The sequence below is a fragment of the Drosophila tropicalis genome, unplaced genomic scaffold, assembly GCF_018151085.1.
Source record: "Drosophila tropicalis isolate 14030-0801.00 unplaced genomic scaffold, ASM1815108v1 contig_694, whole genome shotgun sequence".
Lineage (NCBI taxonomy): Eukaryota > Metazoa > Arthropoda > Insecta > Diptera > Drosophilidae > Drosophila > Drosophila tropicalis.
The window spans coordinates 1705956-1723535 of NW_027173176.1; the positions used below are offsets into that span (position 1 = coordinate 1705956).

The 17580-nt window shown below is 38.2% G+C and overlaps 1 protein-coding gene, 1 long non-coding RNA gene and 1 pseudogene across 3 annotated transcripts in view; all 3 read left to right on the top strand.

Annotated features, from left to right (window-relative positions):
- The window catches only part of LOC137579331 (uncharacterized), a 101776-nt gene extending 86090 nt beyond the window's left edge, over positions 1 to 15686 (top strand). The window contains exons 3-5 of one of the 2 annotated variants that reach the window (XR_011032801.1): positions 7255 to 7299; positions 15249 to 15393; positions 15453 to 15686. This is a non-coding gene — a long non-coding RNA (uncharacterized lncRNA). Of the gene's footprint in view, positions 1 to 7254; positions 7300 to 15155; positions 15182 to 15248; positions 15394 to 15452 lie in introns of those variants that run through there. The other variant, XR_011032802.1, reaches the window with a different exon arrangement.
- On the top strand, positions 2148 to 2969 carry LOC137579016 (V-type proton ATPase 16 kDa proteolipid subunit c-like; annotated as a pseudogene).
- Positions 4717 to 5353, top strand: LOC137579030 (V-type proton ATPase 16 kDa proteolipid subunit c-like). The gene has a single exon (XM_068292697.1). It carries the CDS (start codon positions 4817 to 4819, stop codon positions 5297 to 5299), a length of 483 nt encoding a protein of 160 aa, XP_068148798.1. The 5' UTR covers positions 4717 to 4816; the 3' UTR covers positions 5300 to 5353.
- Positions 15687 to 17580: the final 1894 nt, after the last annotated feature.

The following is a 17580-nucleotide window of genomic DNA, read 5'->3' on the forward strand; positions in this document are numbered from 1 at the left end:
CTAAGTACTTTTACCATTATATGCTGCTGCTGCTGCTCTATGCCATGAATCGATCAAACCGCTAAACCAACTACATGGGCCCCTTTAATCTACCTCTGCCCCCTGGCTCTGCCTCTGCACAATCCTTCGCTGTGTCTTTTTGGTTTTGCTGTTGTAGTAATGCCTTTTGCCATGGCACTTTGCTGCTGCTGCAAAAGATTTTCCATTAAAGATTTATGCGAGTTGCGCCTGGGATTTACTAACACAAATCCTCCAACTGTTTCCATTGCTGTTGCTGCTGCTGCTGCTGCTGCTCCTCATCCTTCTCCACCTCTTCGACATGAATTCGTCTTTCTCTCTCTCTCAGTGTGATTGTATTATTTCCTTCTTCTTTTTTCTGCAGCGTTTGTTAGTTATTGTTTGGACCTCGTTTTGTGCAACTATAAATCGTTTATGTATTTTGTTGAGTGCGAGGATTTATCGCCAGACTCGGGCTGTGATGTGAATGATGTTGGTGAGTAGGGCTATTGGAGGAGGAGGAGGGAGGGAGAGAAATATGCTGAAAAGGGAATCACACATAAATACAAATAAATCAAAAGTATTTCGTATTGCCAATGAAAAGAATAGAGAATTGAGACATATATATATATATATATGTATGTATCTTTCTTTTTGCTATAAGTATGTACATACATACATATGTACGTATGTATGTATGTATGTATGTAGTTGCTAGCTGTGCGAAAATTGATGTCTTCGCTCATAAAAAAAATAAGGCTTCAGGCCTACCGCTTTAGTCTATGCATGCGTGTGTGTGTGTGTGTGTTGAAAGCAACATTGTAAATTTTATGACTTTTTTATGCGTTGAAATCTATAAATTATGTAAACTGACACTGACAGCTGTCAACCGAACAGCTACAGCCGAACAGCCACAGCCCAACCAAACAGCCAAAACAGTCTTCAGCTACAGCTAGAGCTACAGCCTCTTCCCCCAGACTCAGACCCAGGCCAACAGTCACAGTCACAGTCACAGTCGAGTGACACATGTGTCAAATGGGCGATGAGGCGATTCGTAGCGAAATAGAGCCGCTGCTCGCTCCATTATTTGCGCTGATGCTCGGATGCTCGACTGCTCGAATGCCCGATGGTTCCCTTCTGCCATCAAAGTCCTTCGACAATAACACAGCAACAACTGATGACTCCAGATGATTAAATGATTGCCAGCGACAATAAAAAAATTGATGCTTCGAATTATTGCTAATATATATATATATATATACTTATTTGTATATATGTAACAGTTTAAATTGTTTGTATTCCCTTTTTTTTTTATTGCTTCTGACAGGCCAAACGACCGAGGGCGAAAGCAAGAGAAAAATGTGCCAAATAGAATTTTAAAGCCATAACAATCAATTGCAGCAGGAACTCAAAAGTGGAAAAAAGAAGAGAAAACTAGTTTCAAGGCAAAAGAACATCAATTAAGTGTTTCCAGCCATTGTTTTGTGAATCTTCATAGAAAGACTCTTCGTTAATTCACAATCCTTTTCTTGCTTTTGCAAACTCGAGAACAATAGTTTTTATAGATTGAGCATTTTCACAGTTTTCATGTTGTTAAATTGTAAACTAATTGTCGAAGGCTACTTTGTTAAAAAAAATTGATGGGCCGTGACCATTTACATAATTCTTCTTCGAACTCTTGGGCAACACTTTGTTTTTTCTCTCTTAAGCTAATTTTTGGTTAAGAGAGTATTGTTTCCCAATTCAGGATGTTATTAGAGTGCTTCTTACCTTTTCATTTACCACCTTTAAGTGAATACTGGGTTAACAGAGTTCTTCACTTTCAGATTCCATCCGATTGAGGATGTTTCACTTTCTTAAGAAATTCTTCTTATTAACTCTTTTTTTTATATATATTTTTCTCTGTATCAAAAAGTCAATTTAAAATTGAATATTCCTATAGCTCGTTGTTTTTCCAATAACCAAAATTTCATCAGTCAATTTTCTCCAACCCGAAAAAAAGCGAACCGAAATGAAATCGAAGAAATTCGAGAAAATGTACTCTAGAAAACAAATCAGGCAATCTTCTCATGCGCTGTAAAATCTGTCGTCATTGTCAAATAGCAATCTCCATAGATATTCATACAATTTGGCATAAATTTCCACATCATATGTGAGTATAGTAATAAAATAAAAAAAATAAAAAAAAAAAAAAACCAAAAAAGAACCAAGAAAATAATAATAAAAACCAAAAACAAAAAAGGGGTAAAAACAAAAACAGGCAGAATTTGTATTCTCATTTGCATAACTAACATCCTTGACTGACACAATCTTCTTTCGCTTTCGCAGAGGGCAGAACTGAAGTGAGAAATCAGAAGAAGAAAAACAGAGAGATGTCATCGAACGAAGTTCAGGACGAAGAGGAAAAGCCGGCATATGCCTTCTTTTTTTGGTGGAATGGGCGCTGCCTCGGCCATTATATTCTCGGCATTGGGTGCTGCATATGGTACTGCAAAATCTGGCACTGGAATCGCCTCAATGGCTGTGATGCGTCCCGAATTGATTATGAAATCGATAATACCTGTCGTTATGGCCGGCATTATAGCGATCTATGGTCTGGTTGTCTCTGTACTAATTGCTGGCTCCCTCTCGCCGAGCTATACCATACGCAAGGGTTATATACACTTGGCTGCCGGTCTCTCTGTGGGTTTTGCTGGTCTCGCAGCTGGCTTCGCCATCGGGATTGTTGGCGATGCCGGAGTACGTGGTACCGCTCAACAGCCGCGTCTATTTGTTGGCATGATTTTGATACTGATCTTTGCTGAAGTCTTGGGTCTATATGGTCTCATTGTGGCCATCTATTTATACACTAAATAATCGAGGACAATTTGTTGGTGTTTCTTTTTCCTTTTTTTGCTTTCAATTGTTGTTGTTGCTAATTACCAAGACCAAAAAACAAAAACCAAAAAAAAACCATCACAAAACACCTTAAATATTAATCTTAATTATGCTTTAAAGGGGTCAAGTCATCTTTTAAACTCTTCCAATGGTCATGCATTTATATTTTACATTGGGAAAAAGTGAATTTTCATTACATCATCGAAAGAGAATGCAAAAGTTCATTGGACCAAGTAGTATTGAAGGAATTCTAACTTGGATTATGCCAAAGTTCTACATCCTTGCAGATCAATGGCCAATTAATTCGAAGATATCTATCTCTCTCACACGCAAAGCATTGCATTTTGGCCAATACCTTATAGAAATCCGATTCTGTTCTGCCTATATCAGTTATAAGCTTACCTACTATACGTTGGGCATACATGGAGTGAGCCCACCAAAAGGATACACAAAACCGACAACTTAGATAATTGACAATAAAATTATGAAACCCAAGCCACAATTGTTCTAATTTTAAGCTGCTTTTCTTTGGGTTTTGAAATGTGAAAAGGTTTATGACTTCCAAACGTTTGTTTTTTGCCGTAATTTATACTGAAATTGTCTCTAACCCGCTTGTACATGCAAAAGTATATGTAGTTTATATTGTCGTCACTTAGTTATCGCATTTTGGTAACGCTTTTGCGCTTTATATCTTCCCGTTTCCCCGCCCCCGCGTTATTCTGTGGTACTGCAATCTGTTTTTATTTTTGTTTTCTTGCGGGGCGCGTGGTGGTGAGGGGGTGTAGTGGGGGAGAGAGAAATTTGTGAGTCGTGTTCACATCTGATTACTGGGTACAACCTTTCCGTTGTGGCCTCTCATAAATTCACTTACACAATTATGCAACATTTCCCAGGCGAAATAATTCGCTAGCGACAAATCTGTGTCACCTTTTTTTTTACATATACATATGTATATATGTATATATATATATATATTTTTTTTTTTACCACCGCGCACAACTTAACAATCACATCAACATGAAAGTAGCGAACGCCAGAAGTGAACTCAAGTAATAAAGTCCTAAGCCCCCGTCCTTGGTTGTATTCTGACTACCCTTACCCCACTCCTTAGCCACATCCTTTCCAGCCAGGTTCTCAGAGTCTACACACACAAACACAAGAGTCCCTAAGGAAGGCGCAAAAGAGAATGTGTATTCAAAATGCAAAACATTGTGGCGCACAAATAAAAACGTCATGTAGCTGCTACATCAGGCTATGGCAGGGATTGTTTGTGGTGTAAATGGTGTATATGTTGGGTATGTGCCTCTGTGTGTGTGTGTGTGAGTGTGTGTGTGACCGTGCCACCGCATAAGATGTCGCAGGAGCATATACCCCTCCAACAGAGCTTCAAACCCAAAAAACCCATCACCCAATGTACGTAACATGGTGCCATCGCCCCCATTCCAGTCATATTTGCTCACCCACCTTCCCCCACCACTCCCTTAGCGATAGCAACAAATTTCCATTTCCGGGTCCCTGCGCATTTTTAAGCTCAGTCCCCGATTTTTGGGGTTCATATTTTTCAATTTGTTTAATTGAAACAAGTGCGCGGTGTGGCAAGAGGGCGAGACAGAGACAGAGAGGGATAGCAAAGAGAGAGAGCGAAGGAAATTTGAAACCGCACAACTTCGATTTTCAATACCCTAAATGGTTTTTTTTTTTTTTTTTGTTGTGGTTTATTCTCTTTCTTTACTTTCTCACTCTCTTTCTATGCGTTATATTCATAAATATATAAAAAGAAACTTTTCTTTATGTTCAACACAAAAAAAAAAAAAAAAACGAGGGAAAAAAGGGCCCCAAGGTTTTTCTAATCAAACAAATATTTCAATTCAATTGAAATTGGCAAAAGAAAACGAAACAACTTATCCGTTACTACCACTACTACTACTACTACCATCCTACGATGAATTCGGAAGCTAATCCAAATAATGATACGCCCGATTATGCCATATTTTGTGGCAGCATTGGTGCGGCATCGGCAATTATATTTTCAACACTTGGTGCCTCATATGGGACTGCCGTCTCGGCTATAGGCATTACGCAAATGGCCGTCGATCGCCCGGATTTGATTATGAAATCAATAATACCCATTGTGATGGCTGGCATTATAGCGATATATGGTCTGGTTGTGGCTGTTCTTATTGCTGGCTCTCTGGATCAAGACTATACCATACAGAAGGGCTATATACAATTGGGTGCCGGTCTGGCTGTTGGACTTGCTGGGCTTGTGGCTGGCTTTGCCATTGGAATTGCCGGAGATGCTGGTGTACGAGGGACTGCCCAGCAGCCACGTCTATTCGTTGGCATGATTTTGATACTGATCTTTGCTGAAGTCTTGGGTCTATATGGCCTAATTGTGGCCATTTATTTGTATACCAAGTTGTGAGCTATTTGGTCATTAAATAACATTTGACGGTCCTTCCTGGTTACTCTTCCACAATCTTTTTGTTCTTAAAACAAAGTGTGCTCACAGTCTTGACTATTCTTTTAGACAATCGGAGGAATTTATAGAGAGAACCTTTTGAAAGTCGTTGCTATTCCAGAACCATCATTGAATCTCTTCAAAATTCGTGGTGGCAACTCTTTGGGTCTATCATGTTCACCTTTCTGCTTCTAGTCAATAATCTGTTACCAATTTCTGAAGTCTTCTCAATCTTTTATTATATTCCAATTCCATTTGAATGTTGGTTCTGTGGGTGGAATTATAATAAATTTCTCTAATTAATGAACACACTCAATACCAATCAAAATTAATGTGAATACAGTGGCGATTCAATAGGGAAATCCACCCACACACACACACACGTATATATGTATATTGACACCAGCATACAATTATATGAAAGTATCTGTATCTGGGACTGTAAGTCGTGTGTGTGTGTGTGTGTGTGTGCCGGTGCGTGTGTCATTTTTGGCAAGTCATCACCAATTGGCATTAGCATTTGAAGTGTGTTTGCATAATAAATATGAGATAACATAAAATATCGATTCGATTTAACCACAAATCTCTTGAGAAGGCCTGCCCCCTTGCCCCGCCCACCGTGCACGAGCCGAGCCGCAAGAAGGAGCGTAACGTGAGAGAAAGAAGAACAAGAACGATAGGTGGGGAAGATTGTGGGTGGGTTTCTCTTCTTTCTTTTTCGGTTCGAAAGGAAAGGGACCGACGACGACCTCATCTCTTTCCTCTTCTCGGTCTCGGTGTGTGACATAGAAAGTAATAAACGAAATTTGCAATTTACTTTTGGATTCGAGGATTTATGTTTCACCTTCCTGAAGATAATTGTTTTCACTTCCTTTGCCACTCAATGAACTTTTAATGCTGAAATAACAGTAAAATGCGTGTGGCAATAGAGGGAATAGAGGGATGGATGGGTACGGGTATGGGAATGGTTTTTTGGGGAACGGAATGAGATGGAAAGAGGATTGGGTCGTCGTAGGTGGTGAAATCGTTAGGGGGTGGGGGGTGGCGAGAGCAAAACAGCGAGTGGTGTGAGACGTTAAGCACAAACGGAAGCAGTTGAATTTGCAAAACGTAACGCCCACAGAGAGAGCATTCTCCCTACATCCCTCTAGCACAATACCACCCACCAAACCACCCCACCACTACTCCCTTTTACCCACTCACCCACTGACAAAGTGCTTAGCAAAATGGGTTTATTAAGTGGCAAACACTTTGTACAAATGGCAGGGCCCAAACATAAATAAATATGCTTGGGAATGAACGAACCAACGAACGAATGAATGAACAAAAGTGTGGGATAAGTCAGACTTACTTTTACTTCAAATGGATTGCATAAGGGACTGGGGTTAGATGATTTTTAATGTATCAAAATAAAAGCTACTGGAACCTAAAAATTCACTCCATTGTCCCAAACCTCAAGTGTTACAAGAAAACCAAAAGAAAAAAAGTTTTCAAGCATCCTTACCATCATCTCTTCATACATAAACCCATTGTAAATCTTGAAAACGAATGCTTCAGGTTTCGGAGTCTTAAAAAATTGCAAACTCATTTGATTTTAGTAGTTTCTTATATTAATTCATCGGCCAAACAGTCAAAGTTGGAGTTATGCACCATGCACTGATGCCTCGTCATGTTTTTACTTAATTGTTTAAAATATTCTTTTCAAACTTGGTATACTACTAATCGTAATGAAAATCTATAGGTCTATCGAACTTCATAAAAGTTTGAGTAAAAATAGTTACATTTTCCATTATTTAACCTCCACGAGCTGACCGCTGGGTGCGATAAAGTGCTCGTATCAATAGTTTACTTAATTTTCAATTGAATCTGTGTATCAAGGAAGTAATCAAAGTAAAACCTTCATCTCCTTCTATTTACAGGATGTGTAGATGATAGTCAAGATCATAAGTAGGCTGGTCCTTTGGGTAAGTCACAAAAACGAATTTACATACATACATACATATATACTATTATGGTATAAGAATATTTAAAAAAATTGGTTTATAGGTATATCAATTTCTGATTTCTTTTATCAACACGAAATATGTAAATCTTATCCCATGGAAATGTGAAAAAAAAAGAAAAGTAACTGAAAAACTGATTTTCATTTTGTTTGGCAAACTTTGTTTTAACGATTATTGTGATTAAGTGTGTGTGTGTGTGGCTTGCGATCCTTTTATTTTTCTTGCTGTTGTCCTTTATGGAGAACCGATAAAAACTACTCAGTCAGGCGTAACTGTGTTATGGAAACCCTCTTTTTGGTTTCTATTTTGTGTTTTTTTTTTTTTTTTGTTTCGGTTATTGCCAAAAACTTTCTACTTCTGGACCATTAAAACCCGCACACATCAACCACAAACCATTCAACCGTTCCGCCTTTAATTTTAATGTCCGTCCAAACAGTTGTACCGCCCATCCACCCATCAATCCATCTATGTATATGTTTGTGTGTGCGTGTGCTGGTTGGCCTTCTATTAGAATCTTTATTCATTCATTTTACTCACTCAGTCATTCAAGCAAACATTCATTGTCGTTGTCGTTGCCGTTGCCGTTGCCGTTGCCATTCTCATCATCATCATTGAGATCAGCATCATATGATTTTTGGCTTTTAGTTCAGTTTCTGGCTACCATTTCCATTTCTCTATTTTCGGTTTCATCTCTCACTCTCTCTCTCTCTCTCTCTTTCTCTTCTCTACTTCTTTGCTTATGCTATCGTTTTGTAACTCTGCTTTTGGGTTTCTGTTCTGTTCTAGTTCTGGCTCTGGTTCTGGTTGTGTGGACTTAATTTCATTTTCGTATTTTGCTGTGGCCTGGTCTGGTGTCCAATGATTTGGAAACAATTTATATATTGTGTATGTATTGGTTTGTGTGGGGAGGGGACAAGGATATTTATTTCTTGCTGATTTCATTCAACACCAACACCCACTCCCCCTTCCCCAACCCAAGACTGCCGCCCCACCTCCTTCCGTCCGGTGCCTCAATAAATGCGAAATAAACACTAAATGTGTAGTTGTTTGCCATCCCCCCTACCCCGAAAATTCCCCTCTGCCAGTTTCCAATGCCTTGTGCGTTTTTTTTTTTTTTTTTGCTGATTGAAGCTTTTCCTGTTGCCAACACCTCAGTAAGAGGGTGAGAGCAGAGAGTGGTGTTTGGGGGGGGTGGAGAAGGCCAAGTTGTCCTCAGCTTTGACTTTTGTCCTTTGCTCTATGGCATGTTTGTCCTTTTGCGTTTCCGTTTGACGCGCTTCTTACGACCTATTGCTGCCTGGCTGCTGCTTTTTTTCTTCTTCTTCTTCTTCTTTCTCTTGCTCTTGTTCATCATCATTTTCTTGTTCTTCCTGCTACTTCATCAGCTTGTCTCTTGCCCTCTCTCTCTCTCTCTCTTTCTTTCTTGCATTCTTTATTTTTCATGTAGTTTTATATTCGAAATATTACTCATACGACATGTCAAACAAATATGTTGGCAAATTTTGATTTTATAGCTTAAAAATTACAAAATTTCAAGTTATGGCAATAAAGTATATAAAGTGTATATCTCATAAATCATTTGTGTTAAAGGATTTAAAGCCGCCCTGGTAGCCATTTATCTCGATGTTTCCTTTCGTTTCGTCTCAAACGTCTCTCGTTTCGACCTTTTCAACTTATAAAATTAAGATGAGAAACTTTTATTTAATTCCCCTACCAAAGCAATAGTTAAATAATATAAATCGCTTTTGATCTGATAAGAATATTTCTAGAATTTTTCTTTTTGTCATTTTGAATCTTTGTATAATTCGTTTGATCTGGTATCCCACAATCTATTCAATTCGTTTTATGCTTTTTATACTTTTTCATTATTTTTTTTTTTTTTTTGTATGGTTCTTTATCTAATGTGTTGATGCTTGGGCTTTGATGAGTTTAGTTATTTTTCCGTTTCATTTTTTCTCTACTTTTCTAGGCAATCTTCTTTGTGTGTGTGTGTGTGAAGGGATCTATTTTTGTGATTATTTTTCTTCATCTCGTTTTTTTGTATGAATTATTATTTCTTCAATACGGTTTCAATTTCCCTTTTGTCCATGTGTGTGTGTGTGTGTGTGTGTATGGCCGGAGACATCGCTGTTGGGGGTTCGCATACAATGGGCAGGTCAATGCACAGAAAAAGGAAATGGCAAAACTCAGCAAAAAAAAAAAAAAAAGAAGCTAAAACTTATCAGCTGCTCTCTATGTATGTGGGTGTGTGTGTTTGTGTGTGTGGGTGTGGGGGGTGTGGCAATGGAAGAAGTGGCCAGTTGCCATGGTAAGCCCCGGGAGTTAACTATAATTCACAGTCAGAGAAACGGCCCCAGAGCCTGAGCTCAGTTAGTCAGGCAGTCAGTCAGTCAGCCAGCCAGTCTATTCGTCCTTCCTTCAGTCAGTCAGTCAGTCGCTCAGTCAATCTTCAAGCATTTCGCTCAAAATCAAATTTATTTGCGACAACCGCACAGAAATTATGAAGAAGCCGGCCAAAGAGCCAAAGAGAGAACAGGAAGGGAAGGAATGGGTGACTGGGTAAGGAATAAAGTGGTTGGGGGGCCAACACATGTGCGTTTTATTGCATTCGCAGAAATATGTACAAGTCTGGTTCTGCTGTTGCTGCTCCACTACCAATTGCCAAGGTCCTGGGATGTGATGTGATGGGATGATGATGCTTTTGCCTTCGCTTTTGGTGCTTCTCTCTGCCATAACTATTAACATTGTCAACGCCCCCCTCTGGGCTGGCTGTCTTTCTTTCTTTCTCTCGATTTTCCTCGGTACGTTTGAGTATTTTTATTCATTCCTATTCCTTCGTTCTCCATTTCGACGTTTCTTTTTTTTCACATTTTATTTATTTCGCCCCCACAACACACACACACACAAGCACAAAGAATGAACGAGAGGAAAAAATAAGATTTTTATTTTATGCTCGCAGTATGTTGTAAATCTTGTCGCTGCTGTTGCTGCTGATGAAATGAAACGAAATTAAGAAATTTTTTTTTTTTTTTTTTTATTATTTTTCCTTTGCAATTTCTGTAATGAAAGAAAGAAATGCCGAGCCAGGATGAGGGCTGACCCCCTGTCTCCTGCTCCCTGCATTTTGCTGGGACGTTGCTGCTGTTCCTTTTTGGCAGAAAGAAATGTCATTCTGCTTGCCTGCTTCTTTGACTGGCTCTCTCTCTCTTTCTCTCCGCCTGGCTGCCATTCATTATGAAATCATTTGGTATTTATTATTTCGTTTATGTGGTTCCCCATTTGAGATATTGCCTTCATTTTGGTGCGTTGTTAGTGGCGACAGTTCATGCTGGTTGTGTGTGTGTGTGTGTGTGTGTGTGTGTGTGTGTGTGTTGGCAAGGACAAACAGCAGCAGCTACACCAGAAATCACTTCACTTGAAGTGAAGTTCAAGTGCTCTGTGTCCGTCCGACTTCTGCCTGCCTTGTGGCAATTGCTCTTGGTGTCGAATTGCTAGAACAAAAAAACAAAGAACAAAAATTTAAATCAAAATATATAAAAATTCTACAACAACAAATAATTGCCTATAAATTGGACTTTTGGCCAGTTCTAGAGAGCTCAAGGTGTTTCCTTTTTGGGGAGTTTGGGGGGCGAAATATTTTTAGATTCATTTTATATATCTATAAATCTGCAGCATAATCTACGTGGAATTTAAAGAAATTCATAAGACTTTAAGAAAACATTCAGTTGCTTAAAATGTAAAAAGCCTTTGCTGATTGCCTCCATTGAGAAATGACTCAAGAAAAAGAAAGAAGAAAGAAAACTTTAAGTCAGTTATCAATTAAACTTTACAATAAATGTATTCGTGGAATATTAATATGGAATTGAAATGTTTAAACTGGAGTAAAATTTGTCGCTTTGCTGTATATAGAAATGCAAAATCTTGAGGCGAATGCAAATATTGAGCAATTTGTTTCTTCTTTTTTTTTTTTTTTTTTTTGTGGCTCAAAAGTATTGGTCTGTTGACCTTTTGCATAAGAGCACCCCGTTTACTTGTTGTGGCCCCTTTTTAGTTGGGTACCTTTTGACCCTAAGCAAATATGTAGCATACTTTTTAGGGTTTGCTATGAAAATTTTGTGAATGCCTATCCATTTGTGTGAGTGTGTGCGTGTGTGTGTGTTTAGCAAAAGTATTCTGAATTTTTGCAGATACAAATTGAGAATTCATGTTTGTCACCTCTTGGGAGAGTTTTGCTGCAAAAGTTCTCTTTTATCATTTGAGCGCTTTGCTTTTCTTTAGTCAGTTGAAGTTTTTGTGTGTTGGTTTTTTTTTTTCATTCTTTTGTTTCTTTTTTTTCGGGGCGTCGTCCATTAACCCACATTCTGTTGATGGGACATTACCAAATCCCTTGCTCTGCTTAGTCTTCTTTTTCTCAATCTCAAGCTCTCCTTCCCGTTCTCTCTCTCTCTCTCTCTATCTATCTATCTTTTTGTCTCTCCTCCGCCTATCTGTGGATCAGTCTAAATGTTTTTATGTAAACACCGAGAGACGACCCCTCTATATCACCAGCAGCAGCAGCAATACCCTTCTTCCCTTTCTCCTTTATCTTTCTCACTCTTACTCTTTCTCTGCCCCCCTGCCTTTGTCTGTCTTTCGTTTTGTGTTGTAACTTTTTTTTTTTGTATGCTCTGTCTCCCTGTGTGGACTGTAATTGTGTGGTGCTTTGTTGCCGTTGCAGCTTTTGCACTTTGCTTCCTTCCTTGCGCTTTGTTTTTCGCCTAGCGAGCAGAATAAATGTACACAGCGACACCGAATGAGAATGTTAAGGAGCAAGACCAGTAGGAGGAGATGGAGAATGTAAGAGGCAGAAGCAGGAGCACTAGTAGCTGGTTAGCCTGGGTTGGCTGGTTGTTTGAATGGCGGACAGCTTCAGCTTGCTACTTGCTACTTGGTACCGGGGACCTGACTGCTTTCCGTTTTGTTGGCATTGCCTTTTGTTGTGCCTCCTCTTTGCTCTGGCCCTTTCCCTACTAGCAATCTCCCATCCTTCTTCCCTCTCCTCCCTCTCTCTCTCTCTCTCTTTGGTCTGCCTTATACAATGACTTAAGCTGAAATGTCAATTGGATGTGCAAGGAGAAAAACCCCAACCAGAAATGAAAATGATGAAGAAAATACACCCCAGGGTAAATGGCAAACGAAAAGGAGAGTTTCTAAGCTTGCTTGGAATGGGCGGTGGAGGGGGTGAAGGGGCAAAAGTGCTTATGACAGCAGCAGCAGCAACAACAGTAACAGCAATGGCAGCAATAGCAATAGCAGTAGTAGCTGTTCGGAAGCACAGAAAATCCTTTCTTGGGCTAATAGAATTCAAACGCACGGAGGCTTTGAATAGGTTCGTTTTCGAAGGGCAACGCATTGACGACAAGGACGAGAACGACCATTTGTGCCGACAAGGAGTTTAGCTGGCGAAAGTACGTGACATTACCCAGCCATTGTAATGGGTAGTAGCAGCATGTAAGTGAACCGGCTATTCAACGAGGGTTGATCACAAAATTCATCATCCAAATTAGCCAGATAATGAAAAGGTAACAATCCATTTTTTTTTCACACCGAAAAGCAAATACATACTTTCCAGGAGTTTTCGAAAGCTGCTGATGTTGTTTAAGATTAAATATTAAATACTTTTGTATAAGGCTAGTTGAAGATTTTCAAGTTATAAATCCATCTAACTTCCTATCTATAAAAGACAAGTTAAAGTCAACTAATCTGAAGGTATAGTTGCCTTTAAGAATTGGCATTCAAAACAAATATATTTCAAAATTGGGAGAGTAGAATATGAATATCATATGAAATCTTTAGAGAAACCCTCTTGGTGGTCGCCATCTATTCTTCTCAATTCTATGCCGGCTTGTAAGAGATGACTTTGACGTGCCCAACGCACCGGTCCGGTCATTGAAGCTCCTTCGAACCGTACGCCCCCGCCTCTACATAGTTTGTTTCAAAGGTTTTTTTTTTTTTTTTGGTAAAGAAAAAGAGGAGCAACAGAAGAAAAAAAAAAAGAAACCATTAACGACGCACCATGGCCAGCTTCCTACCAAGCTTCTTTGCTTAAATTGAAAAGCAAAAAAAAAAAAAAAAAAAAAAAACCCGAAAGCAAATGGAAAGCACAAAAAAAAAAAGTGAAAAGCTGAAAACTTTTAAAAGTTTGAAAGTTGGCCATTTTGTATTTTTTGGAATGGGGTTGGTAGGGGAAGGACTACGGTGCTCATTTGGTCGCGCTTGGAGGCTTGTCCACTTTTTTGACATGACAAGGGACGACGACTAGAAGGAAGCAATTCGGTTCTTAGCTCTGTTTCTGGTTCTGGCTAATGGCTGTGTAAATGACAAAGTGAATTTTCTATACACACACACACACACGTGTACAATGTGTATTTTTATGTATATTTCATTTAAGTTACCATGTTAGAAAATTTGCTAATAGCATTGAAAACAAAAAACTACAAAGAAATAATGCAACAAATAATTGAAAATTTTCCTAATAGGAATGAGGACTTTTACCTTAAACTTAATGTTTAAATCAATTTTATACCATGCACTCTCGTGAATGAAATTGTATATAGATTTTTGGAAAGTTTTGTGAAAGCTAGGTCTGATTTTTAGACTTGTTCGGTATAAAAGGAGCTCAAGTTAATAATGGAATGCTTTTAGTCGTGAGTAAAGAAAAACTCAGAGACTGTAAAAACAAAAGCCAAACCCAATCAACTTTGGAGCTATATCTATCAATTTATTGAATATTATAACCAGAGGGCCGGGGCTAACTTCGACCGCGTCAAAGTTTGTATACCCTTGCAACTTTTTGGTAACTCTTTCCTTACCTATTAGCCATCAATGTGGAAGAACGTTTTATCTAAAAAGGCTTATGTTTGCGAAAGAATGGCCTACAATCATGGGAAATAACGAAGATATTGACCAAAGTCACAGTTTTCCACCGATCGTTCCTATGGGAGCTATATGATATAGTCACCCGATCTTAATCAAATTTGGCACAGAAGTTTACAGGCGTAATAAATATTAATTTATTATTAATTAATTAATATAAATATATCTCTAATATTAAGTTTTACGATAATAGCACAGAAATTAACGAAGTTATTGAGAATAGTCACTGTTCGTGACTTTGGGGTTTGTATGGGAGCTATATGATATAGTGGTCCGATTCGGCTGAATCCGAGATATACAACGCCTGCAGTATATACAAGCCTACGTGCAAAATTTCAGCTCTGTAGCTCTTACGGTCTAGGAGGAGTTTGCGTTGATCCAGACGGACGGACGGACGGACGGACATGGCTAGTTGAACTCGTCTCGTCGTGCTGATCAAGAATATATATACTTTGTATGGTCGGAGATGCTTCGTTCTATGCGTTGCACACTTCTGACCAAAATTAATATACCCTTTTTGCAAGGGTATAACAAATGAACGATACATTCAAACATTTATCCTGAGTTCCATTTGAAGCAATTGTATCTAAGGTCCGCAATGGTTGAATAATGTCTTTAGTCCTTAGGCTCTAGTAAGATTTTCCGTTGATTTAGACTAACAGAAAAAGTCAATGTAAATTTGTTTGCCATAGATAGCCATGAGAAATTTGTCCAAGATTTTGAAAATATGTTTTTTCTACATCGCCTCGTTTGGAAGGAAAAATTGTTCATTCTAACTTTCATACTGGCACGTATGGATACTTTTATACTTTTATAAAAAATTTAAAAAAAAACCCAAAAAAAACGTCTATAAATTTAGCAAATAGTTAACAAGTTACTAGAATGATTTTCCAAAAGTCCAAAGAAAATTGATCCATTGCGAATAACGGTGAGCAACGACAAACTGTTTGGTCGCTTCAAAATAATATGACGACAACGATGATTCTGATTTTTAGAGCTCTGTACCAATGATGGACCGACCCAATTGACGCAAAGGTGATAGGCGCAGCTTGCAAGGATGTCACAAAAGAAGTTCAATGTGGCCGATGGCGTAGAAAGAATTTCATTCTCAAAGGACTTCTCCCTTTATGGAGTGGCAATGTAAGTTCTGTCTTCTGGTCTTCCTTCCCGTTGAACTTGAATCATTTGCTTTTTTTTAGGAAAGAATTTGTCAGCAATTTTGAATGAGAACCTGACAGAACGTTACCATCATCTTCCAGCTTACGTGAACTTGAGCAATACAAGGCATCTCTGTTGCATTTTCGAGCCGCGGCGCAAGGACCCGCAATTTCAATGAAGTCGAAAATGAGTACAAAGAATTTTGGGAAATTTAAAAAACTGAGAGCCAAAAAAAAACTGATGTAACTACTATTTAATAAATTTGTAGACTAAAAACAAAATACAAATTTTCTCTCTTATTTATACAACTTGAATTAGATATTCAAGTGACATTATTTACATGGAGAAGTTGACTGAAAATTTGTTTCTTTTAATATATTTAAGATATGTATGTATGTACATACAGCATATCCGGTTGTAACTGCTACCGTTAGTCGTTCCGATTTCATACAGAAGAAGAAGACCAGAAGATGTAAATGAAGAAAAAACAAAAACAATAATTTTCAATTCAAAGCGTCTGTCTTGCCAGACGTTGCGGCGTTTTTAAAAAGAGTTCATGCCTGGGGAAGATGTCTGGGCCGGGCCCATAGGAAATAACGAAGTTACTGTTCACTGTTCGTGACTTTGGGGTTTGTATGGGAGCTATATGATATAGTGGTCCGATCCGGCTGAATCCGAGATATACAACGCCTGCAGTATATACAAGCCTAGGTGCAAAATTTCAGCTCTGTAGCTCTTACGGTCTAGGAGGAGTTTGCGTTGATCCAGACGGACGGATGGACGGACGGACATGGCTATTTGAACTCGTCTCGTCGTGCTGATCAAGAATATATATACTTTGTTTGGTCGGAGATGCTTCGTTCTATGCGTTGCACACTTCTGACCAAAATTAATATACCCTTTTTGCAAGGGTATAAAAATGGGTTTGAAAATCATAAAGTTTTGGAAATAAATGTTTTAAAGTTAAGAGTAAAATAGTATGTTCACCTAGTGCATAGTATATCAAAAGTCGTTGCAATAACTAACTTAATATTTTTGTGTTAATGGAACGTCAGTATATACATATATAATCTTATAAAGCCCTTGGTATTTGAAAAATCCCTTAGATTTAAAATATTTAAATAAATTACATTAATATTTAACATTAACTTTTTAGCAAGTTCTACTACTAAAAACAAAACAAAAAATTTGATTAAATCAAAGTCTTAAGACGGCATAGCCTGTCCCATTGTTATTTTTAGGCAGCTCAAAAGGTAAGCAGATTGTTTTTACACAAAGTATTCCAAACATCAGCAAATCCCATCATTAGCAAACTTTGCTTTAATACATTGATTAAGGTAAGCAGATTAAGGTAAATTGATTTAATTTCGACGAAAAAGTTTTGCTCAATATTGTTTCATGTTTACTTCGAGATATTCAAATATTCAAGTATTAAATTTTCAATAGATTTTAGTTGTCTGAATGCTTTTGATTTAAGCTCATTAAAGAATTTTCATTTTCTCGAAGAAATTTTGTTCAAGAAAACAAAATAATTGTGGCTTAAATCTAAAGGAGACGGGGGGAAAAAAACGATTTAAATTATCCATAATAATGTGGACTGAACAAAAGCTAATAGTTGGCAAACCAAATTCATTATTATGTATTATTATTCTCTTTGTTTGTTTTTTATGTCACAATTTGTAATTTTATTGTCGTTATTAATAAGCGGGCGGAGTCCAGGTGGCCCTACTAGTATGTATCTGACAACCTGTGGGAACTAAGCGAAATGCTTTTCAGATGGTGGTGGTCTGGCGGAGGAAGCCAGAAGAGGTTAGCGGTGCCGTGGGGTGAGGGCCAAGCGTTGGTAACTGTTAACTGTAATTTCATTGCATTGTCTATTTGAATTTTGCATAAGTCAAGCTCAAACAGTTCAATTAAATGGGCGTCGGCCCAGCTGTCTTAGCCATGTCATTTAGCTATTTTCAGTCCAATTCTTGTGCATTGTCAGGTAAATGTATCGATTCTTCTTACTCATTCTTTGTTTTGTCTTTCACTTTCTCTCTCTTTCTGTGTGTGTGTGTGTGAGTATGCTTTTGTCATTTTGATTTTCTCTTTTCTTTTCGCTCATTTTAAAACCGAAAATAAAGAAACGAAATGACAACAATATCTAGTTAACAGAAATAAACTCAA

Excerpts from the sequence above, each read along its gene's own strand:
- LOC137579030 (XM_068292697.1), top strand. The coding sequence starts at position 4,817 with ATGAATTCGGAAGCTAATCCAAATAATGATACGCCCGATTATGCCATA.